Source organism: Gambusia affinis, linkage group LG19 (genome assembly GCF_019740435.1).
Source record: "Gambusia affinis linkage group LG19, SWU_Gaff_1.0, whole genome shotgun sequence".
Lineage (NCBI taxonomy): Eukaryota > Metazoa > Chordata > Actinopteri > Cyprinodontiformes > Poeciliidae > Gambusia > Gambusia affinis.
In genome coordinates, this window is record NC_057886.1 from 16886748 (window position 1) to 16912025 (window position 25278).

Genomic DNA, 25278 nt, shown 5'->3' on the forward strand with positions numbered 1-25278 from the left:
TGCAGCCAAAATGATTCAGAGGACAGTCAGGAAGTGTGGACTTTCTCTGCAGCATCCAGCAATGTGCTGCCAAGGTTGGCAGGAATGTGAGCACAGCAGCCTGTGATGTTGGTCTGTGTTGAGAGCTGTTTGGTCTCTCAGGGTATTTGATGCCGTTTGAGCTTTTCATGAGAGAAGTGTGAACAGGTAAGCCACTTTTCTCCTCATGTAAATAATACGCCTGGGAGTTTTTGACCACTGTCAACAACAATACCAAATGTGTCTGCCCATTTCTCCAGTTGAATGGCCCATTTTATTTCTCAGCTTGCTAGCCAAAAGACGATAATTTCACAAATCATCTAGCGTGCACTCTAGAATATTTATTCATTTTTAAAAAAAATTCACACTGAGTACAGCCTTTCAGCACAGCTGGCTCAGTGGTAAAATATGGAGGACATTCACCATGTGTGAAAGTGACTATTGGTTCCAATTCCAAATCTAAATTACATGAAAGTATAATTGCAAACACTAAAATTAGACTTCCAGCTAGTGGCATTCAAAGTCTGTAGAAGATCACTTTACTAATAAAAAAAATACATTGTTGGCATTGTATGTTTTTATGAGGCTAAAAGAGTTTTACATAATCTAGAAATGGTGAAAGATGAAATATTTATTAAAGCACTTTGACTGAGACAAATCCCTTCCCAAAAATATATAAATAATCCGAAATCCATATAAAACCACCTGAATTCATTTTCTATTAACCAAATTTTGTGAATAAATTGTATAATTCGCTCAAATTGTTAAGTCAAGTGAAGTTGGCAATCTTTTTACACACAAACTACAATTTCATCTCCCACACTTTCTCTCTCTGTGTGTATTTCATGCAACATCATGAAATAATGTTGCAGCATAACTAACCCTTACATTCCTCCTGAGGGCTACCTTAAAGTTTGTTGCAAATTTCACAGCAACTCATCCAGTAGCTGCTGAGACATGATACTAAAGACAGCAATCTTCTCTGTGCTGTCGGTGGAATTAAATTGGATTATCTGGAAGCTCTAGGGACCAAAAACGCCTGCTGAACTGTGTTGACTCCAAATAAATCCAGAGACCTCATGAAAGTCTAGCTTCATCCTTTTAAAAAAGAGGGGAAGGAAACTTACCTTACAACAGTGCAGCATTCACTTAGTCAGCTGAGGTGTTACTAATGATCTACCTGCATCACACAGATGACTACAGTTTCTGATCTCCAGAGTTTGCCACTGAATCAAACGGCTCTTTGAGCGGACCCTTTTTTATGTTCACTTCAGATCTCGTTAACGAACACTTCACTTACTCCCCGAATGAAGAAGCTACGACACTGAGTCTGACTGGTGTAGGCGGTGAGTCAGGGAGGGCTGCAACGTGATATCATTGTGTCATGTGCCGACCTCGAGCATGCTTTACATGTCATGTCGGTACATTATCAATTTTCTGCATGCGTCATTCAATCTGGGGAAGGTTTAGAACAAAAAACAAAAAATCCTGCATCGACTAAGCAGGTTAAAGTTAACTCAGAAGAGACAACTTGATGTGAAGCTCACTGCGATAACATTTTCATAATCCTCTTAGGCAGCTGAAGGAGGCCAAGGTCTTTCTTAATTAATGATCACACCTTCACTGCTGTGATCGTTATTGATTTGACACTACAATAAAGGTGTGAGCCTCTGAAATATTGGAGTCTAGGTCAGAAGGGCAGACAAGATACTTGGCGCTACGAGTTTCTCCTCCATTAAACAATCCTTGAAACGTCGATGGAGAGAGACGGTGTGTGTGTGTGTGGTTCTGCGTGAATGAGCTTGATTGATCGTGTGTGTACAAGCATTTGTGATAGGAGAAGAACACTGGAGGCAGCCAGTGATTATGCATTGCTTATCTCATATTCATAGCAGGAATCTGCCATCCAGCCATGCATAATAACCAATTTTAGGACACAGAATGGGTTCACACAATGTTTTCCTCTGAAGGAAGCATTTTTTTTACAGGCTTGAAACTGATTTTATGGTAGGCGAACCTTCGTAGAAACGCTGTTATGTTTTTCTTTATGTGTTCACAGGGTGAAGTTTAAATACTTTGTTTTCTACTTTAGAGATATAATTCCCTTTAAACTACATATTCTTCCACTGACCTAGAATTGGTGTGAGCCAGGAGACTATCTTTCACAGCACATTTTCACTAAAGTTGGTTTCTTAAGGCTGAAATACCCCCACTTAGAACAAGAACAAGGTCAGACACGGTGATGTTGATCATGTATTTGACTGTGGCTGGTTAAAGGGAACTTTACTGCCTGTATACACTGATAAGTGGACTTTCTTATAAAAAGCACTTTGGACTTTATGCTGTTCTAATTGGATTAGCTGGAGGAGTATATCCGCTTCAGTACCACCACTTTTCTTCCAATGGCACAGAAGGATATTTCCACATTTTAAAAATGGATATTTCAAAATATGAAATGAAGGAATTTGAAAAGGGTGCGGGGGGAGCTTTAACATTCTCTACAAGACATTCAACCGAACAGCAAAAATTGACTGATACATCAACAGTAAAAGCATCTGTTTGAAAGTGCACATTTAATGTTGCAGTTGCATATAAAAACTGTGAGAGTTAGTCGATTCAACGTTCAATGAATAAAATGTGTCTCACTCCAGAGGTCTCTGAAAGCCGTTGGCATATTGTGGAGAAAAGCTGTTTATATCAGCAGCTTCCTGATAGAATCAACACTTTATTGTTTGGTTGTGACCTCTAGAGACATACAGACATTCCAGAAATATCTAAGTTTGACCTCATTAAATTTTAACAGACGCTCATGTCTGTATTCAGCTAAAGTCTTATTATTGATTTATAGATGTTCAGACTCTGCTGTCTACTTGCAGAGCCTTGATTTTTGACATTTAGACTGAAAACATGCGAGTACTGTATGTGATTGGTGGTGAACTCATGCAGTTCTTGTGAGATGAGAACTTGGATTCCCTTCAGCATTAAGACTTTTTGTGTTAGAAGAACAAAATAAAGGTATTTTTGTGGTGATTTTTATGGTTTTAGAAGCAACTACTGGTCCACAAAAATAGCTTACTGATAGGATCAGCTCCACCACCGTAGGACCTAAACCAGATGAAATGGCTATTAATGCATTGATTAATAATTTACTAATTAGGAGATCTGCCCCAAATGTTTTTTTCTACTTTCTTTTGGGAGCTATACACTTTTTTGATGAGTGTAAAGATATTAAGCTTGATTTGCTAAAAGATTTTGGAAATAAACCTAGGCTGCACCCTGAAGCCAACAATATATGTCTCTGTGTCCAAACTCAGACTTTCTGTTTTTGATTTAGACATTCTGGATGAATTCATGTTAAAATGGCCCATTTCCATGCATATTTATGTAAATTACACGGATTGCCAGGAGCAGGATTCTCAAACAGAGCAGATATGAAAATGTTTTTTTTGGATTTGGAAATTTACTGAATATAATTTCTCCCAGATCCATTGTAAGGCATGTCGCATACTGCTAATTAACATCTCCAGTTGTTCAGTTTGTTTGCACCACTAAATACAGTCCTGAGTCAAAAATTGTGCCAGGTGGAAAAGATGTGCAAAAAGTGGAGCTAGATACAGAAATGGAGCAGTCCCAGTGAATCTGGGCTTTTGTTTCGTACAACAAAAGACTGGTTAATGCAGGAATTGTTACTTTACAGATAAAAGTGCAGGAAACATTGCTTTGTCATTTGTGGCTCTTTGACTTTGTCCATTGATTGTGTAGAAGACGGATGCAGAGTCTAAAAGTACTTTAAGGGGAAACATGCACCTCCCTAATGGCTCCGGCTCTAAATGGCATGCATTTGAAGCATCAGTTTCTCTTCTAAAATAAGACAAATTTGATGATTTCCCTCTCTGATATCATCAAAAAGAATCACCCTCTCTGGTTTCTGTGCCTGAAAACCTTTCTATTACTGGCTACATTCAAAAAGCTGACTTGATTTGTATGAAATCGAGTTACACGGCTTTGCCACAGTGACTTTGTTCACATGTTAAATGCCTCCTCTGAACCCGTCTCTCTTCTTACCATGTGAGCTTCTCACCTGTCACAGAGATTCATGTGAGATGGTGCAGTGATGCCTCCCTTTTGAGTGTAAGGTCACTTTGGCTTCGACTCCATAGTAGGATTCGCTCACATAATGCTCAAATGAAGGGTAACGGGAAGGCTTTTTAGAGCTGCACACTGACAGTAATTGAGACATGTGCTTCAGCCGGCGCTGTTATGCTATCACTCGACTGCTCTGATTATGAGCTCGGCTCCAGCTGGAAATAGACAGAGTTGGAAAAAAGTGAAATAAATAAAAATATTAAAGACTTTAAAAACATTGACTGATGGCTGGAAAGGAGAGATAAAACTGAATTTATTTAGTGCGTTTTTATGTATATAAATTAGATCTTTTTGTCTGGTAAAGTGCCTTGAGATGACTTTTATTGTGAATTAGCCCTTTTTAAATAAACTGAATTGATTTAATTGTTTAAGCATTAATAATGAGGCTGGACAACAATCAGAGCAATCAGTAACAACCACTTTGAACAGACTTTGTTGTTGTTTTCTTTCAGTTGTTTACATGAAAATCAAATTATAACCAACAACGCACTGTAAGGGGGAAAGTCTGTTTATTCTGGGGCAGTTTTTAATCACAAAGCGAAAAGAAATAAATTGAAATCAAAAGAGATTGGAGTTTTTTTTGTTTTTTTGGTTTTTATTTTTAAAACAGACTTGGATGAATATGCAGATGGAAACACAAATTGATGGACAGACATAAATTAATGAGTAAATTATTATCAAGATTTGGAAAATACCTAAATCAAATATTGCAAGTTTTCCAAAATGTATAAATTAAGTGACCTGTTGGTTGAAAACTTTTATATAATACAGACAAAAGAGAGGAAAAAAGAGTCAGAGGAAAAAAATGTGCATATGAATGTGACACATCAAACATTAAACACTGTTGCATGATAAAACACAGAGCAATCATTGTAATGTACAAGTTTTCTAGTCACAGGGTAATTTGCAAACCCAGTCTTTGGTTGGACATTTGTTAAAAGACAGCAAAAATAAAATTAAGATTCATGTTATATGAATTACATGATGGTAAAGGGGAAAAACATATTTTAGATTCTCTTTGTTTCTATGAAATCATATTAAAAATACCTGGGTTAAATTTCACAATTTGAGCCACGAAGGGCCACCAAGACCAGAAAACCCTTAGTGCAAATAGAGCTGCAACAGTTCACGGCAAGCAGAGTATTCATCGGTTTAATCTAATGAGGTTATATTATCCAAATGAAATTATGCAGAAAACATATGGAGAGAGCAAACGCACTCACTCTTTAGCCTCTGTGTGTTTGCCTGTATGTGTCCCACACACAGATGCATACTCTTAAATAGACAAACTGTCTTCATATCTCATTACCAGACACACCGAGCTGCAAACAACATGTCCCCGTAAAGTGATTAAGTTTGGCATCGAGCAGAACAAGCGCAAACAGACGGTGCATCTGCACACATAGCGTCTGGATTGCTCTGATTATCTGTGTGTCTGTCTGTTTGACTGTGTGCAACGCCACTCTTCCCCTTCAAGAGGACAGCTTCCTCTCTGACTGAAGCAGCATGTCAGTGCGCATCATGGGCATGTGCGTGCAAAGCTACAGGCAAATTTCTAGAAACGTCCATCCATCAATCAACGCCAAGCAGCTGCAGCTCAGTAGGATCTCTTTATGTGTTGGTAGGATTTCAGTAGGATTGTCTTTATGTTCTGTTACACCTTGTGCAAAGTTTTATATGACATATTTCTTTCAAATTGCTTCAAAGGAGCAAGGATTTGTTCTATTGTAAAGTTGTATTAATAAATGATTCTTTAAGCTCCTTGGAGGTTCTTCACAGATGTTTGATTTAATATTTGTTTAGATCAATGTGGAAAGTGGAGGACAAAAGATGATTCATATTTTTTGAAATGATATGTTTAGGAACCAGAATCAAAACACAGCAAAAACTGAATAATATATCAACTGCTACAGGTTGTTTCAACTTTTAGTGAATTACTGTAAATATTAGTGAAAGATGTAAAAGAAGAAAAAAACAATAATAATGTAGTCAGAATGTATTTATGACAAGCTGGTTGTAACAAAATGCCAACAGATGTGACTTAAAGTTGGTTCTTCTTAAATATTATTCCCAAAAAAAGTGAAGAAAGTGGTGAAAGTCCTAAAAATATCCCATTTAGCACCAATTCAAAACTTTTTAGGAATATTTTGCTAAGTGAGGGTTTAGGAAAGACTTTTACACAACACAATTTTGCTGTAATATTTTGATTTAGCCTTGTTTTCTCAGTGCAAACCTTTTATATCATCAGTCGTACTTGCAGCATCACTTGGATATGCTGTTAACACATGATAACATTGTGTAAACCCATTTCATTTAATGACAACACCTCCCTCTGACCACCACTGAAGAAAACACATTTACATGCAGCAGAGTTCAATATATAACAACAGATGGTCGTAAAGAGAATTGGCTTATCTTGTTTAACCATGAACCAATCGTATGAGGAACACTTTGTCTCACTTAAGAGAACTTTGAAACTTTGCTATTAATATTTTATTCACATGAGGTAATATTGCATGCTATGAGTCACCCTATTTTCCCAATGAGAACTGGTGCGAGCACGGCGTTTTGTTTATGGATGCTGGGATATTGCTTGTGCTGTCCTGAGGGTGCATTCAGCATGTGTTATTACCTCCTGCTCAGCTTGTGTTTATCCTCTGTTTTCCTTCCTGTCTTCATCAATGTGTGCAGCTCCAGAGATTGAAACGCTCACTGTCCTTCAAGACCATGATGCGCAGCAAGAGCGTGGAGAACTTCTTTCAGAGGTCCTACAGCGACGCTCGCCTACCTGCCGACTTTATCACTGACCCACCACCGCCTTCTCCTCCACTGCCACCCGGCTCCCCTCTCATTGGCGAACGCTCACCCTCCATTTCACCGTCTCTTAGCCCCAACCCCTCCATCTGTTCCCACTCACCGTCTCTCAGCCTTTCTCCATCACTGCCTGCAAAGCCTCCCCGAGCTCAGATTAACCACTGTTTTCAGGACCACATTTTTCGGAAGCCCACCAACTGCCAGCACTGCAAGCACATGATAGTGGGTAAGGTGCTAAATCTGTTCCCACAAGATTACACAATTCCATGTCGCTATATTTGGCTGAGACTGATGACCATTGGTGGAGGGGATGTAGGAATGTATGCGCAACAGAACACTTAGAGGTTAAAATCTGCTTTGAGAAAAAAAAATGGTCTTTTTGCTTTGTGTATTCAGGTCAATGGCATCACAAGAGGTAAAAGAGAAATTGATCAGCAGGCATTAGCAAACAATTTTTGGAAAAATTTCATATGTGCTGTGCAGCTTTTGAGTTACATTTCAGTTTGACCTGAACCTCTTTTGCAAACCTAATCTATGTGTGTTATTGTTGCCAAATTTCACTTAAATCCAGGCGGTGTTCTAAACCCTAAATATTTTTTTTTGCTCCACAGAATATTAGGAAACACTGGTGAAGGACAACCTTGATTTCAAAACAGGGAAATAAAGAAAAACAATTAGAGAACCTGTTTCAATTGTATTATACCTCATGTGATGTCATCAGAGACCCAGAAACTTGCTTTTGGGGTGGTAGACTCCAATGATTTACAACTAAATAGCAAGAAAACATAAAATGGATCATGACATGCTGTTATAGATGTCAAAAGTCAGTGTGATTTTTCTTACAAAAAGTCTAGCTTGTAGTTTTAAAACCTTGGATAAGGTGTACAAATAACCTTAAATAAAAGGTTAAATAATGCATGCAACTGTTTTTTTATAAGCTGACAAACTTTCAAACAACCAGATTAGTTTTGGCTCCAGTTAGTGGACATTTAATTAAAACTGACTCATTTTCTTCAGTGCAGTTTGAGTGCAGTTTACTTTTATCTCTGCCTTGCTGCTCTTATGAGCTAACAGCTACTAGTATTTCTCCTAAATGTGTTTCCTGTCAGTATGACTGATTACAGCCTCCTACCTGCTCCCCTGTGTTTGCGTCCAGGCTGTTGTTTTGCATGCATTGTGGGGTTTATTTATGTAATGCATCACTTCGCCCTGGCTGCACTCATCAGCAGTCCTCAAATAAAGTCTAGTCTCCTTTCTCCTTGTTAAGCTGATTAAGTAGAATCAATTTTCCTCTTTAAAGTAAAAACTGTGCTTTCTGGAAGCCCTCTAATTTTTCCCTTTCTTTCTTAAGTAGCTTGTTGATGTTATCCTCATCTGCAGCAAATTCAGAAATCACTCTTCTTTGGTTCTGAAATAAAAAAAGGTTTTGGCCTCTTCATGTGTATAAGCATTATAAATAGTGATTATCTCATCAGAAAACAAATTAGGTAGAGAACATCTGGAGACTTTTTTTTTAATCATTCCAACACTTTAAGTGAAAATAAAAACACTTGATGAATCATTCCTAAATCAATTATGTCTGAAATATCTCCAGCTGCTGTTCAATCTTGCCATGTTTTAAGAGCTGTTGATTATAAACTGTTAGTATTTGCAGATGCAACAGAACAGATCTTGATAATCTGAGAAGACACAGATCTGCTTCTGTGATCTGTGGGCCACTTTGTTCTTTTCACACTTTTTATGCACCCTGCTGCTTCAGTGATTTTTTTTTTTAAAAGTTTCTCTTTCATTGTGGCTACATCAATGTCCGTCTTCCGTGTCTTTAATTCTTTGTCTAACGCTCTCTGTAGGAAACTCCAAACAAGCTCTGCGGTGTAAAACATGTAAGATGGCTGCTCACCTGTGGTGCACATCTGAACTCTCGCAGCAGCAATGCCATGGAAAGGTATGTGCAATTTTATGCTGCATAAATCTTTTTTTAAACATTTGCAGTTTCTCCCATATTAGAGATTCCTTGTCACCAGTGTGGGGAAAATATATCCAAATTTTGCAAGACTATAAACAAAATGTTTCACAGAAGCCTAAAAAACATGAAAAATTAAACATGAGTCGAGGTGTTAATTACTGAATCTACCTTGAGGACATACATTTGGCCTTGCATTGCAAAGCCAAAGCAAAATATACAAATCAGACTTTGCGCCCTCAGTTTATTTAGAATAATTACCAATTGATGAGCAAAATCCTGAGAAGAAATGTGAAGCAATGTGAATAAGCAACATGACTACTTTTTCCAATTAATACATTCAAACACTTCTTATACTCATTGTAACAAGTGAACTATCTTAAGAAAAAGCTATTTGAACGGGACCAGAACCATTTGGGTTTTGCAGCAGTAAATGAAATAAAATTAAAACAAATAAGCACATGTCATAAAGCCAGAATCAAACATATGACAACACAATAATAATAATAATAATAATAATAATAATAATAATAATAATAATAATAATAATAATAATAATAATAATAATAATAATAATAATAATAATAATAAATCCACCGCAAACTGGCTAATAATTAAGAAATGGAAGGTCGAGTTAAAACCCAGAAAGGGTTTGTGGAGAGTCTGAGTTGAACTCTTACTCAAACAAGTAAGGCTGAAACCTTTGTGACTTCAGCTCTCCCTCTGTCTGATTTTCATCTGAAGTGTCTGTCAGGAAAAAATGTCTGAGACTAGATGAAAGTGCTTCAGATTCTCTGTAGGATATTTGCAAAATTCCCTTGCTGTTTCCTTTCAAACCTCCCCATCTCCTGCTGAATTTTGCAGGACATTGTCAACCAGTATCATTTATTTTTCCTGCAATGAAGGTCTGTACTGGTTTACCATTGGGATTTTATTTTTCTTGCAGTTGTTAAAAATAAATGCATCACTCCAATCTGAAGTCCTAATCAGTTTAGTCATCAGATCTGGGACTACTATCAAACAGGCTTTTCACTTTTTTAACCACATTTAATCTAACTGCTGACATACTCATATAATATTTATTCAGATGTTCCAAGCCATGAATAATATTGGTTGACTGGATAAAAAAATCAACAACAACAAAAAAAACAAAAAACATTGATGTTTTAAATTATTTTAGACCAAAGCATGATCAATTGCAATGATAAATAGATTTGGTTGTCAAAAAACGCACTATGCACGAGAATTACAAACTTCCTCTCCAGTGATTTCAAAGTTTGATTTCTAGTAACTTTTCTTGTGGTTAGGTGAAAACATTAGTATGCAGCAGGAGACGAGACCTTCTGAGAGCAACTGCGAACATTTAAAGAGCACTTTGTTGAAGACAGCTCAGTGCAGTTTGACATCTTTCTACAATCAGGAGGAGATGCAGGGTAGTGAAAAGGACATGGATGGGTAAAATACATCTTATAATAAGGAGAAACAGTTTGTTTTCTTTCCCAACATGGCAAAGAGACTCAGAGCATCTAAATTTGCAAGTAAAGACAGAGACAAACTGATCTCAGCTGAGACACTTACTGTGCTTAATTCAGTGTGAAATTGCAATCACAGGGACTCACAAACACAAGCTTCCTTGTCCATGCTTGTATCTAAGCTGTGCATACATGAAAGTTGTCATGTGAATTTATTGTCCACCAATGAAGGCAGCAGATAAATACAGAAATAATTTCTTCTTTTCCTGCAGCAGGTGCTCAGCTCTGGCAGCGCTCTCATGCTCGTCAGTGTGCCTTTTTGTGTTTTTGATATAACTTTATTGGGGTCCTAAAATCGCTTCGTAGTTGAGTCCATTTTCCCATGGTCCAGATCTGGACACAGAAAGTAATGGAAGCTGAAAAAGTCATTCTGCTTTCTGTTCTCCTCCATTAGTCTGGAGCATTCAAGCGAAACTTCAGCTCGCCGATGCTCGTCAATGACCAATTGGCTGTCGTCAAGGAAGTTCAGCCAAGCCAGGGTGAGCATCCGGAGAGTGCTTGTGTGCTTGTGTGTTTGTGAAAGTGGGTGCACAGGTTTGTTTGCGTCTCTGTGCTTTTGTTTGTGACTATGCTCTGTCTAGTGATTTGGGGTATTTTTAGATTTTTGTGCCCTTCCATTTGTACCGTAACAAACCCAGAGCCACCTCCCTCTCACCTTACAACCAAGGAAACATGAAGTGGGAAAAGATAAAGAAGAACAACACTTTCAGCCTTTCTGGGAGGCTGGTGGATGGTCTGCACTGTGAAAGTATGTGAATAAATATTTGCAAGCTGCGATGTTTATGTTTTTTTAACCTGTTTCTGATTATATATATAACCCTGGACTGTTGAAGCTTAAAGACAAGCACTGCAGTTTGCATGTTTAAAATCTCCATAAACATTGAAATGCTTCCTAATTTATAATCAGCATGAGCTCTTTCCAACTCTCTCCTGAGATGTGGTTACACCTCATAAATTAGGTTTTGAACACATGTTGAATTTTTAAAGCACCTCTTTTACACCATTGCCTAACAGGACTCCAGAATATTCCTTTTTTTCTTTATCTTTTGATGAGTCGCTGTTTTCCTTGGGGAAGAAAAGAGAGGAAGTGAGGAGGGGTGTAACCATATATCCAGCTCATGGAGTGATACAATTCTGAGTTTACCAGAATGAGTAAGGATAAAATTTCACTAATTTAATTGGAAAAAAACTAATGCTCCTGTTACACTTCAGCAGATATGCCTTGCATTTCAACACCATATGCACTGAACTTTTGTTGTTGCGTGAGGATAACATTATTTCTCCTCATGCTACACGATGCAGACACTCTGTCTACACTGAAGATAAACTTCTTTCACATCCTAAACCGCTGAACTGACACCAGCAAGACTTACCTATAAGATAAAGTCTGCTGAAAATTCAGCCAGTAGTTTTTTGACCATTGTGGCGAGACTCAAATAATTAAACTTTAGATTTCACTTGTTCACTACAGTAATAAAAATGGAAAAGAAAATATAAACCCAGCAGTGATGTCAACAAAAAGATTGATCTGGTGATGTTCAACATTCTACTCCCTTGTTCCTTATACACAAATGCTAACACTTTAACTTTATTGTCACATCTTTAGCTGCCCTTCCTAATGAGCTCATCTAACTGCTTTGTCTCAGCACTTGATGCTCCATGAAACCTCAATGTTCGCACAAGATAGTCTGCTCTGTAAAGACCATTATGGTTGTGGCTCCAATCAAGTTTATTGCTTAGGTAAACACTAACGTACTTATGTGAGTCCAAAATCTCCTGTCAGTTCCCTGGCTTTTCACCAAAGTTGCACACTGACAGCAATTGGCCAAGGACTTTGTGAGACACATCAGTCTGAAGAGACATTTTGTGGTGTTTTAATATCACATTTTTTCATATCACAATATGCTGTTACACCCCTAGAAGCTACTGTAGTGCCTCACCTCGTGTGAAGTACACAATGCTGACTAAGTTGCAGCAACTCATGCTGGGACTTTTTGTACAACTCATGCATCAGGAAACAATCAACCTGCAGCTCCATCGCCTCAGAGAGTGGGTCTCTGCCAGGGCATGCTGAGTCTGCAATCTGTCAAACTCACAATGTCCTACTACTTATTAAAATACAGAAGTAATGTTACTCTTGTTTACTATGATATTGTTAAGACTGTAACAACATCCTATGGTATTAAAATGTTAAATGGGTTTTCTTAAAAACAAAGAGAACCAATGAAGAGTTTTCCAGCTGCTCTTAGCATATGATTTGGTTGGATGATAAAAGTTTTCTATGTACTACTATCTACTCCACTCCATTCTCACTGATGGCTCAGCTGGTAGGAAAGCAAACAGTGTATGGGTTTCTCTGCAGTGCTGACAGTCAATAAATACAGACTTCTTGTCAAGCAAGTTAATAAATGTAAGTCATAAAACAATTTAGCCTCCATTACTTTTAAATCTTTTATGTGACAGAGTGAGAGATAAATTACAAATAACTTGTAAACACTGTGAGAATATCACAACTGGTGTTTGTATCTAATTCACAGTTTTCATCAGTGTTAAAGAGCTATTTTATTTGAATATTTCCTAAAATTTATATTGCATAATTGAAAACATATGTTTTTGCATTCAAATTTGATGAGCACAAAACAATGTAACGTCAAACATGGGCTGATGTATACATTACACTAACTCTATAAAACGCAGGTTGTAATTTTTGAAACTTTTCCTTAGCTTTATTAAGAACATGCCTTTTTTTGTGTCCTATCTGGCAGTGTACCGATTATAATTTTTGTCTGAGTGCCAAGGAGAAAAACAGCAGATTTACTTTGACAAGTAGAGAACCCTGCAAGAGTACGGTAAAGGACAGTTGGTGCTTTAGGTCACAATCTTGTTTTCACAGCACAATGTGGGACATGCTAAAACAAGAATCAACTTTTATGTTTAGATGCTAAGGTTACAGAAAGAAAAGACAGCCAGAGTCATTTTCAATTTTCAATTCTAAGATACTCGTTCAGGAAGATAAAAATAAAAAACCCAAGGTCTTCTCCCTGCTATGAGAGAGGGATTTATCGGAAGCTGAAGTCTGTGAACAAGGTTTATTTAGTCCTTTGTGATTACTTCATTTTGTAGAAGCACTTCCTCCAGGGAAGTTCACTCTTAAATACCCGTCTAATTTCAGTCTTGTGTCAGAATTTAAATTTTTGGACTCCTGGTGGATTTTTCTGACGACAGCACAGTGGTATTTCATTGGGTATGAAATTGCAAATCATTGCTGCTTCATCCTGCACAGACATACACACTTGCACACAAACATATGAGCAACTATAGCAAAAAAAGAAAAAATCTCTCTGCCTTCCATTCCACTTATGTCGAGGTGGATGGAAATAGGAGCAGAAAATCTCATTCCTAACCTAGAATATGCTGAGGTAGCACTGAGCATTGCAGTCTACATGAAATGAAGAGATGAAGACTTTGAGGGGATTTCCATATTTTAAATATCTTCTCTAATTCTCTTTGTACTCGCTGCAGCTCCAGATATATCACAGCCCTTAAACTAAGACTCAGTAGAGATATTAGACTGTCTTGATGTCTTCTTAACTTTTGGCTGCTGCACACTTTCAGATGTTAAGTGGGTCACTTTGGCCCAGGACTGAATGCATTACTGCTGTTATATTTAGCCCGCTTCCTCCAGATTCTCACAGGCACAATATCTATGATGTACAGCATTATCTCAGCGTGTCATCCTAATTGTGGCGTGTCTGCAGCAGAAGCTTGGAGTTAATTAATAATTTATGGGTGTGATTTTTACTCAGGCGCAAATGTGTGTTTATGTGGTGTGTGTGGTTTCAGAGGCTGCGCGGATGCGTGTAGACCCTGTGTATGCCGCCTTACGCTACGGGACGTCCTTGGCACAGATGAGCCGTTCCAGTTTTGGCAGTTTATCAGAATCACCAACACGCAGCTTGGTACGGCATCATCTCCCCTGTCAGTGAGGGTAGAGGACAGCTGAATGTGTGTCTTAGCCATAAAACTGGGTTTGATGGCTAAGGTCCATTGAATCACTGACCAGGTTCTGAGGTCATACATACAAATTCATAGTAGAGAACATTAAGTAGGTTGTAAATTTCTACTGAGAGCTTTACAGACTCATTTTATGCTTTATATAAAAGTGTAAACATAAACCATAATGTAATATTTAGACAAAACAATTCAAAATGTCAAACAAAAAGGTTTAAAACCCTGTAGAAATTGACCTACAAGGAGGAAAACTGGTCACTACTACACTGTAAAACATTTGAAGTGGTTTATTTTGCAAGTGAAAGTCCACCTGTTGCCTTGAAAATGCAACTTAAGTAAACAGAAAAATTGCATTGGTTTTAACTCAGAAATTGAAGTTTAACAAGAGATAAGTTGTCTAACTTTTTTTTTTATTACTGTGAGTTTTAACTTAATGCTACAATTTAAACCAAATAATTATTTCACAATATGCAAGACAAAAAAATTCTCTGACCTAGTGGAAGAGCACAAATTTCTCTATAATTTTTACTCACAATATCAAGTTAAAATAACTAGTTATTCAGCTCAGAAACATTTAGTGTGAACAGAACATTATCCTCTTGCTTCGCAAACTGTCAGTTGCATTAAGATAAACATTTGCCTTAATAAAACACCAAGGTCAGATCAACGTAACACACTTCCATCTCAGGATACAAAAACAAGCCGCTAAGTACACTGGGAAATAGTTCCCACTCCTGGCTTTTTCTTCTTTCAATTTTTTTTAAAATGCTAACCCAAAAACTCTAGTTTATTCAACTCTTGCAGCTTTGACAAAATTAATAAAAAGTAAACACAACTTACTACTGTACATTTATCTTTTGAAAACTCACACATTTAGGTAAAAATCTAAAACTTGCTACATTTATTTGAGTAGAAGATAGACACAAGTAAATATAATTCAACTGTTTTACAGTGCATGCTTTGTGTTTTGATTTGGTGAATGACTATCTCTTGTTCCGTTTATGTTAATGTTGCTTTTCATGTATATAGTTGTTTGCTTCACTCATGTTTTTTTCTTCTTTTTAAATTGTTTACATTCCACCATTAAGAAGTTTACATATTTGAATGTTTTGGTTTTTTTTGTTCTAATATTTGCCATGTGCACTGGATGTCTTCACTATTCCTAGACTCTCTTTCATCGGATCACTGTTGCATGTTTTTGTACCATCACCCGTAACAGTCTACACTTCACTTAACTGTCCCATCAAACAAGTCTTAGTTTGTAACCTGAAAAAAAACAAAACACAAAAAGAAGTTTTTACTAATGATTTCATTTAATAAGGAAGCAAATCTAATCAACCCACCACTAAGTGAAATAGTAACTGCTCACTACACCTAATAACTGCTTGTTTCAGTTTGACAGTGAAGACTGCCCTTAGGCACTTACAATAAGATGTATATTTATGTATAACTATGATATCAATGTTCCCTGCCAAAATTTTAACCCCTAGTTTCTCTACCATTGTCATCTCTGGCAAAGTCAGCTAAGATAATTCAGAAAATAGTATTCGTAATGGAGGACTACAAACTGATTAGACATCTGTTGAGCAAATGTATGTTATTTTTGGCACCTGGGTGCTAACATTTTATTGTTTCCTCTTTGTTTCATTCCTCAAGGGGGAGGGAGGTGAGGAGAGGCAGGAGAGACAGTGCAGCATGGAGGAGGAGATAACTCAGGAGACAGGGGGTAAATGCTGCTATGTGTATGTGAAATGTGCTGTGTGTGGGTCAATGTCTCTGCTGTGTTTACCTGTGCTTGACTGCCTGCATGAGAGAGATATTTCATTTGTTTGCTTGTTAAAAAAATTTCAATCGCATAATTGTAAGGGTCTTTTATTTTTCGTTGCTTTCACAGAAATCCTCGCGCCACTTCCAGATGCCGCTGTTCCAGAGAAAGAGATGGAGAAGGAGGTGGAGAAGGAGGTGGAGCAGAGCTGTGAGCAAGCAGAGATTCCTGCAGAGGACAGCAGTTCAAAGGTAGAGCTCTGTTCAGTCAGCCACTCTGTGAAGGTCAGCCTTTGTTGTTTCATTTCTGGCATTTGTATTTCTATCTCACAACCCAAATAACCCTGTACCCAGGTGCCCAAGCGCATTGAAGTCCACTCCATCCACACCTATGTAGCACTCTACAGGTTCCTGCCTCAGGAGCTGAATGACCTGGAACTACAGTGAGTAGAAGCCAGACAAAAAGGGTTTTATTTTGTGACCACATAACCGCAAGTGAGGACATGTGCTGGTGTGTCAGCCTGTTTTGCTGCTGTCTGTGTTTATAGTTTTTCCCTAGGATTTACCCTGGTGACTATTCCTGCAGAATGAAATGTCCCTGTCAGTTTTAGAGGACAATTTCAGGGCGCCCCTAAGGACAATTAATTATAAATTTGGATCCCTTTGTTGTTCCCATGTAGAAGTAGCGTAGATTAGCTGTGCTCCAAGCAAAGGAGAGGATGGAGACAATGAGCTACTGAGAAAGGAAAGAGAGACGAGGAAGGAAATTGCATAGAATAGTGAAAGTAAGAAATAGTCACTACAACCAAAGGGGAATAATCACAGTAGATGTTCTGAGAGATGAAGGACAAGGGCAGACCTTGTGATGTGAGGGTATTCTGAGAGTGTATTGATGGTTAGAGGACAGCTCTCACAAAAGCAGAGCACCGAGACTGTTAAGAGCCATCTGTAATCCGGCTGAGTGTATGAGTGCAGAATTTAAAGAAAGGGGGATGTGCTTCTCCCAGGACGGGTGAAGATGAAAAACTTTACAACCGGCTTGGACAGCAGTCTGGTTTTATTTCAGTTCCCGTGATTCACTCAGAAAAAGGAGAAAGCGCAAAATCCATATGAAGTATCAGAATTATCAAACCTCATCCGAAAGACATCTGAAAGACACACATTCCTCCTCTGAGCACAAAAAGAAAATGAGACATATTATGACAAGAAATGTTTGTGATATATGTTGTCATGTATGTAAACAATAATAATAAAAATATAGGCAGACGTTGTTGTAGATTGGGGGCCACTGTCTTATTTTGCAGTAAAATGCTTTTTCTTGCCACCAAGCATAACTGGTGTTTTCACAGTCAAGGCTTAAAGTAGGTTAATCCCACAGTTACCTTAAAGTTATATAAATATACTTTAAAAAAAATTAGAAAAAATGGCTCCAAAATATATTCAATAACTGTGTTTTAGCAACAATTACCAGAACAATATTTCAATGCATATTACTACAGTTGAGATTATGAGTGTATGATAGATGATATTATCTCACCGTATAACACACTGTTTAGTGCTGACACTCAGGAGAATTGATGTACAGACAAGCAATTGGAGCATAATTCCTCCCTGTGTATCTGGGACGGTGGCAGCTGCAGAAAAGGGTCTCATCAAAACCCGGCAGCACAATAAAAATGCAGGTTGGGTCGGCTGCAGACGGAGCCGTGTTTTCATCAGCACTGCGGCAGGAACTGCACAGTCCAACATGTAAAACTTATGACTCCCATGTCTTTGTTACTTTTGTAAAAAGACACAAAGACTCGAGCGCATTTTAACTGCTGTGGCTTTGTAACCATGGGCTCTACAGCTTTTTGTCAGTTAGATAATGTTATCTTTTGTGCTTCAGCTAAGCTCGATTTCTGTGCCTCATCTGTCTGCCATGCATCCCCCATCTTGTCTCCTTCTCCCCCTTTTTTTCCATTCCAATCGTGCATCTTTTTAAAATCTCTCATGTTTTTTCCTCCAACAGTCCTGGTGATCGGGTGCAGGTCACAGACGACTCTAATGAGGAGTGGTGGAAGGTGGGTTTCACGATGTGTGTGTGTGCATGTGCACGCGCCTGCGTGGGTGTGTGTGTGTGTGTGTGTCTGCACACACTTGCGGCTGCATCTGTGTGTCACTTTGGGTGTCCAAAAAGGTGTGTGAATGCACATTTATTGTGCACATGTGCTAATTCAAGTCTTCAAATCAAACCTTTAGTGCGTAACACCTGCTCCATTTTTCATAAACATGCAGGGAGCCACTTTCTGAAATAGAACATAATTTCCTCTGAAAATTACCAAAAGAGTTTAGCATAATGAACATGACTTGTGTTTCAGCCTCAACAAGGTGTTTATTGAGTCGGTAATGAGCTTCACACACTCCCAATGGAAAAATGTTCATGTGTGAGGGCGTGTCTTTGTGTGTGTTTGAGCTCCAGACTGAAAGCAAGTTTGACTTAGACTAAATAATGCACAGAGTCTGTGTATCTTTCATCAGCAGACCTTGTATTTGCTTCACATATAACTTCTGTTGCTACATATAAAACAGCAGCCTCAAAACACTGTCAGCAGATTCTTGAGCAAGGAATCTTTAAATTATGTATGAGTTGTGAATCATCTGTTCATTACTAATGCACTGGCTGTGAATCACTTCAATAAACATGGATACACCTGCGGCAGTCAGCAATAAACATTGAAATATTGTCACTTGCATCTCAACACTTACCGTCACTTTGCATCAGCCCGGTTGGAAAGTAATCAATTGTTCTTATTTTTGTTTGAATACATGGAAAATAACTCCATGCATAACTCTGCCGCCTTTGTGATTTATTGTTGAATTCCACAAGGTTTTCATTGAAATGAAAAACAAAGGCGCCTTCTTGATTCACCCACTAGATAATTAGGCAGAAGATGACAGTCACTCTGAATTGCAGAAATTAAATAGGGAGTAATCATCTTTTCTTCCAAGAAACAAAAAGATTTCCCCAAACTGTTCAAAGTCTTCATATATCTTCAGAGAACGAGTTGGGATTATTTATCTGCTGTCAGATATTTCAAAGAAATATTTTCAGCCTGATACAAATCTTCAAAACTTTCTGCAAAGAAATTGAAAGCTTACGTATGTATAGAAAGAAATATACAATTGAAAGAAATGTCCAATAGAAAGAAATAGAATTTTCTTTCTATTGGAAAGAAAATAGAAAAGATGGTTGATCAAAATCTAAAGCAAATATGAAGCTTTAATTTGCCTCAACAGAACTTTCAGAACAATGCTGCATTTTTATCTGCAAAGAATTAGCTTTACAAGCTCCCATTCTTTTATTTTTCAAATATATTTTGGATAAAAAAATCAAAACTTTTTAATGTTGTGAATTTGTTACAGAATAGAGCTGAACACACACTTCCCCAACACTTACACATCCAGTTTGCCACGTCTGCATTTTTGTTGTCATAATCGTGTGTAATAAAAGTTCAGACTCCAGTCAAGCTCAGGTTAAACTCTGTATAACTGGTTTCTGTGAATCCATTTTGACCTATTGGTGTTGCCTATGTAGTTACAAAACTACAATGGTAATGCAAACAGTTCTTTCTTCCCACAATAAACAGGAAATTTGCATTTGAGTTTTAATATTGGAGCTAGCAAGACTTTTCCTTCCTTGAAATACTGTTTATTTTCCCAACTGCAAAAACAAAACAAAAAATAAAACCATTCAGGATTTGCAGAGAAACAACTTTAGTTGTTCATAATTAAATGATTTTATATGTGTATCATGTTGAGCAGTTAGGGTCACATTACTAATACTAATGAGTATTAATGAACATTCTTCTTAATCAATCATTCCTTCAAGACAGATATAATACCTTAGTATCATTGAAGTTGTGTTCTTTTGTGTTCTCCAGGGTAAAAGTGGTGACAGAATCGGCTTTTTCCCTGCCAACTTTGTGCAAAGGGTCCGACCAGGGGAGAGGGTCTGGCGGGTCATTCAGGGCGTTCCCGGAAACAGAGAAAAGGGACACATGGCAGTGAGAGAGTCGCAGGTAACCCAATAATGCTATGGATTGCTAACATTCTTCTTTGCTTGCGGTTTGTTGCATACCTGTCTTTCATGAAGCAAACAAAAACACTCTCTAAGATTAGGTGCAATCTTAGAGAGAGAGAGAGGTTATGCCAGAGCTCTACGGAAGAGGATTAGGGCCACCAAAAAAAAAAAAAAAGAATTCTGACTTTAATCTCAGAATTCTGACTTTCTGACTTTAATCTCAGAATTCTTTTATTTTTTTTTCTCGGTGGTCCTAATCCTCTTCCATAGAGCTCGGTCATGAGGATTTGAGGAAAAAAAAAAAAACAGGTAAAAACTCTCCCCCACCCTCTATGTTTCCCTCTGTTGTAATCTGAGAACAAAGTTGTCCAAAGTGTGACCCGGGGGCCATTTGTGGCATTCAAAATAATTTTGTGTGGCCTTAGACTACAATTTGAGAATGATACAAATCAAATTTTACCGAGGGAGTCAAATTAGTTAAATTAAAGCAGACATTTTTGAATAAAGACAGAGAGTAGCCGTCCAAAATTGACCCAAAATTTCATTGAGGCAAAAGAGTGAGATCCTTTTTATATTTTGGATCTAATTGCAAATTAAATATCTCTCAGGAATGCTTGCCTTCAGACAAACGGGTGATGTTGACAAATAAACTGAATAATTTTTCAAAGCAGTCTCACTGGGCCCAGAAAATGAGACTTGGCATCAAAAACAGCATATCTGGCTGTGTTGGTAGTAAAGCTTCACATAGATCTAACATTTGTCTCTTCAGTAGGTTTTGGTCAGAGATGCTGCTTTAACCACATGGAGAAGAGGGAAAGTTCTGAAAAACTTTGTAAAATTTTGCAAAATACTTTTCAGGATCCTCCAATTAACCACTTAATGGCAACAATTACTTAATAAGGATGTCCTTCAACCACAACTATACCACGAATTATAGTAATAACTGGAAAACCCAAAAATTCTGAATTATTAAACTGAAAATGTATTTCTAAAATGAACCAACTTTGTACTTTTCTTTGATAGAAAACGAAGATGACACAGAAACTCTAAATGGAAGCTCAAGGTCTTCCGGTCTGTGAGCAGTAAATGATCAGAATATTACGTTCGAACTAGAATAATGGATATGACATTCTGTGCTTGACCTGAGGAGAGAATGAGTAATAATGTCACGTGTGTTGTGGCCATAAATGAACTACATTATTCTCATAATAAGTGATTCCAAAAATTCACTGAGGGTCCTCCTGTATTCGTATTTTCCTCATTTTCCTTTCCTCTCCTCGTTTTAGATTTGTGTTGGGAAGAGAGAAGATGGGGAAATTTTTCTGAAGCTGAGCAGTGGAAAGAAGAGAGGCCTGGTCCCTGCCGACTCCATAGAGGAGATTTGAACGTTATTTCACTTTTACACTCTGACTCAAACTGTCAGCACCACACTCTGCCCCGCTCTCTGGAGAAATGACCATACAATCCTCTGCAACCGCACAGAAAAATATACATTCCTGCCAAGATCCGACGGCACCGTCTCTGACTAACATTTGTTTTCTCAGAGCATTTATTGACTGCTGTCCTGCTCTCAAGGACGGTGATTGACTCAACATCTTAGACAAAGGGTAGCAGAGGTAAATGTGGCTTTAAATATTTGGATCGCATTCAGTTTTGCCCGTCAAAAACACTTTTCCAACTGTGGGAGGACGTTGAATCCTGTTATGGGAACATCATGCTTGTGTCAGTGTCCTTTTTCTTGCTTCTACCCACTCGGTGTGTCTCATCACTGTCTGCTCATTTCAGGGCTTTTTTTCCCTTGGGGCTGTTATCACGTATTGCTACTGCAACTACAGACTCTTTGCAAGGAACAACCACTGCCATCCACTGAAAGCTTCACTGCCACTAGAGAAACTTCCGGATGAGATGGAAGGAGGTCATGCAAATTTAAAGCCTGCATCAGACAGTGCTTTAAGTGATAAATGTAAAAATGCAGAAAATGAATAAATTTTTTAAGAAAAATTGAAGGCTCCAACGACCTTGTCACAGATGTTTAAATCTGTATATTCCAGTGCATAGAAATATTTAAAGTCAAAGGAAGTTAAGAGAATTGGACCGTGTGAACAGGGGTGTCCAAACTGTGGCTCGGGGGCCATTTGTGACCCTTGGACTGTTTTTTTTTGTGGTCCCCAACTGCAGTTCAAAAATGATACAAATTCATTTATTAAACTTCCTCTTATAAATCAGGGTATGGTTTTCTTGAAATGGAAAGTGCTGAGTAAAATACAAAATATTTTCCAACCATAATTTTAGAAGTAGAACCAGGTCTATCCAGAGGCTTTTACTGAGAACTTTACCAAACTTTACCTTTATCTTTACCAAACTCAGCTTTTATTTAATGTGTTAATATTGGCTAAATATAGCAACTGCTCTGAAAGAGTGTGACCCAAATCATTATTTTATAACAAAGAATACATTTGTTTAACTGAGCCTAAAAGAATTTGTGCAAAATCCTAGTTATCCCAGTCTTGGATCTACAATGAATTTTTGTTGTTCCTCCATCCATCCATCCATTTTCTGAACACCCTTCGTCCCTAATGGGGTCGGGAGGGTTGCTGGTGCCCATCTCCAGCTGCGTCTTGGGCGAGAGGTGGGGTACACCCTTGACAGGTCGCCAGTCTGTCGCAGTTTTGTTGTTCCTTTAATTTTATATTCTTTGCCTGCAAGTACTTCTGACTTGATAAATTTGGTCCAAGTTACAGAAATTTTGGACATCCCTGATGTAGAAGAAACAGTGAGTATTTTGAAGCTTTATCTGAGTGTAGAGAAAGGATAAAAAGGTGTCAACAAGTGTGGAAGTTCACAAGCACTGCCCACCGATTTCCTTTTTTTTGTTTTCTAACAAGTTTACCGCTGCTGAAAACAGCAGGAAATAAAACGGATCTGCAGCCAGCCGTTCCTGAAAATAAAAACAGCAACATTTTAAGCATCTCTCTGGCTGTGACGACAAGCCTAAGTTTCTCTTACGGTTCAGAGGAGGAGGCAGCACAGCAAGAGAGATGACACGAGCGTTGAACCGCTATGAGTCAGCGTGCTTTGAGGTAACACTGCCCCCATGGGTGCATGGGAGTCATTCATTGATCAAATGTCAACCCGCTTTCCTTCCCGCCCAGTTTGGCCCTTCTTGTCTTCTTGTTATTGATGTGACTGGTCAGCTGTGATATAGAGTGAGCACATTTTTTTTTGCTTGAATCCCAGAACACTTTGGATACTTTAGACATCCATTGTTAATTTATTCATTTTGGAGCTAATCTAATGCGTTTCTTCAGTCAGGACCCCCCTTCCACCAGCCAGGGGAAACATACAGTTTGCATGTGAAAGACAAAGAAAATGACTTGAAGTAGAAAATGCATTAGAAGTCACATAAAATATTTATCATTTAGATAAAATAACCTCTTTTTCATCTGTATTTCACAAATCAAAACTTTGAAAAGGTCTAATCAATAAGCATCTTCTTCTGTATAAAGTAAAAGTAGCATTTTTTTGGGATTATCACCATTATCTATGTCGTCAAACAAATATTGTAACTTCACCATGAATTTTCCAGGTTATTTGTGTCTTTTTGTCAAAAAGCAGCATTATCTTACACAATATCTGCAGCATCCTCTTCAGGGATTATTAAAGAAGTGTAAAAAGCCTAAAAATGATGATTACTTTTAATGCAGTAAGATTTGAAAGTGGAAAAATTGGTCATCTACCTTTAGAACATTAACTCAGTAGGGTCCAATTCATTGTTAAGAATGACCACAAATGCTACAATACTGAGATCCCTGGCTATTCCAATTAATGTAAAAAAAGTATGTTAATGCAATTTAACCCTTTAAAAGAAAAAAGGTTGTCTCACTGTTTTTTATCCGTGTCTTTGAGCACCATTCAAACAAAGTGTTGATCTCCAGGATATTGCTTCCTGAAAGCACCAGCTGGCCTATACTTACTCATATCTGTGGTCAGAACAGTAATTAAAAAAGGCACAAGCACATGGGTCTGTGAAAGACAAGGTTGTTCCAGGACCCAAAAACCAAGATGGTAAAATACCGGAAAGGGGTAAAATCTTGGTGGCCTGGAGTCTCCAAATTAATTAGAAGCTCTCTACATGCCAGCCGTCTGTTTGTAAAGTTTCTTCACATTACTAGGACTTTAACCCCTTAACTGACATCCTGAGTCAAGAACCCAGCTAACATGTAATGCAGTGGGTTTATGAGGACACTAATGTCATTACCACAATTAGAAGGTTATCTAGACCTGTGCCTTGGTCCAATGATGCTGAAGATAAGCCATTCGCAGGTTGGATTTAAAAAAATAAATAAAAGTACCTAATGTCCAATGTGAAGTGCAGTGGAGGATCTGTGATGTTATGGACATGTTTCTGTTCCATACACTGCATAAACTATTTAAAAGACCAATATGTTTTGAATAAAAAAATCACTTATGGATCTTATGTTACCACATACAAAAAGTCTTTCTGCAGGAAAACATCTGTGCAAATCAACAAACAACAACAAAAAACATTTCAGTCCTGAACTAGCTTTAATGCTTTCTAGACATCTTTCCCAAGGGTAACAGTAAGCCTGCAGAGGGCTGTGTAAAAGTGTAAGCTAATCCCGATATGTACCAGCACCTTCTTGTTGCTTTACTCTGCGTAGGTTTGTGTCGCATCGCATTTCTGAGGTTTATAAATGTAAAATAAGCATCTGGTGTCTAGTGTCACAAAGTCAATGTTCCTCAACTTTACCTCAATAAAATGTCTTTACACAAAGCTTTGGGCTCATTTTCTGACGCGTCATGCCCACAGTCGTGGGATACATACTCATGCTTGATGATCTTTTAGATCCGCTACACAGAAGGCAGAGCTTCTGGTGTTTTCCTGCTTCTGGTGTTTGTTCTAAATGAGGCCACTTCTACTCTTTTAGTGCTGTCCATGCATAATG

General features: G+C 37.9%; 1 protein-coding gene across 1 annotated transcript in view; it reads left to right on the forward strand.

Moving 5' to 3' along the window:
- Nucleotides 1–25077, forward strand: part of LOC122821838 (SH3 and cysteine-rich domain-containing protein 2-like) — a 28506-nt gene extending 3429 nt beyond the window's left edge. The window contains exons 2-11 of the mRNA XM_044100087.1: nucleotides 6856–7204; nucleotides 8829–8923; nucleotides 10868–10952; nucleotides 14317–14432; nucleotides 16141–16210; nucleotides 16379–16500; nucleotides 16603–16691; nucleotides 18260–18311; nucleotides 20172–20309; nucleotides 21598–25077. Of these exons, the coding sequence (XP_043956022.1) occupies nucleotides 6856–7204; nucleotides 8829–8923; nucleotides 10868–10952; nucleotides 14317–14432; nucleotides 16141–16210; nucleotides 16379–16500; nucleotides 16603–16691; nucleotides 18260–18311; nucleotides 20172–20309; nucleotides 21598–21696 (1215 nt within the window). The 3' untranslated portion in view covers nucleotides 21697–25077. The remainder of the gene's footprint in view (nucleotides 1–6855; nucleotides 7205–8828; nucleotides 8924–10867; nucleotides 10953–14316; nucleotides 14433–16140; nucleotides 16211–16378; nucleotides 16501–16602; nucleotides 16692–18259; nucleotides 18312–20171; nucleotides 20310–21597) is intronic.
- The last annotated feature ends 201 nt before the right edge of the window (nucleotides 25078–25278 follow it).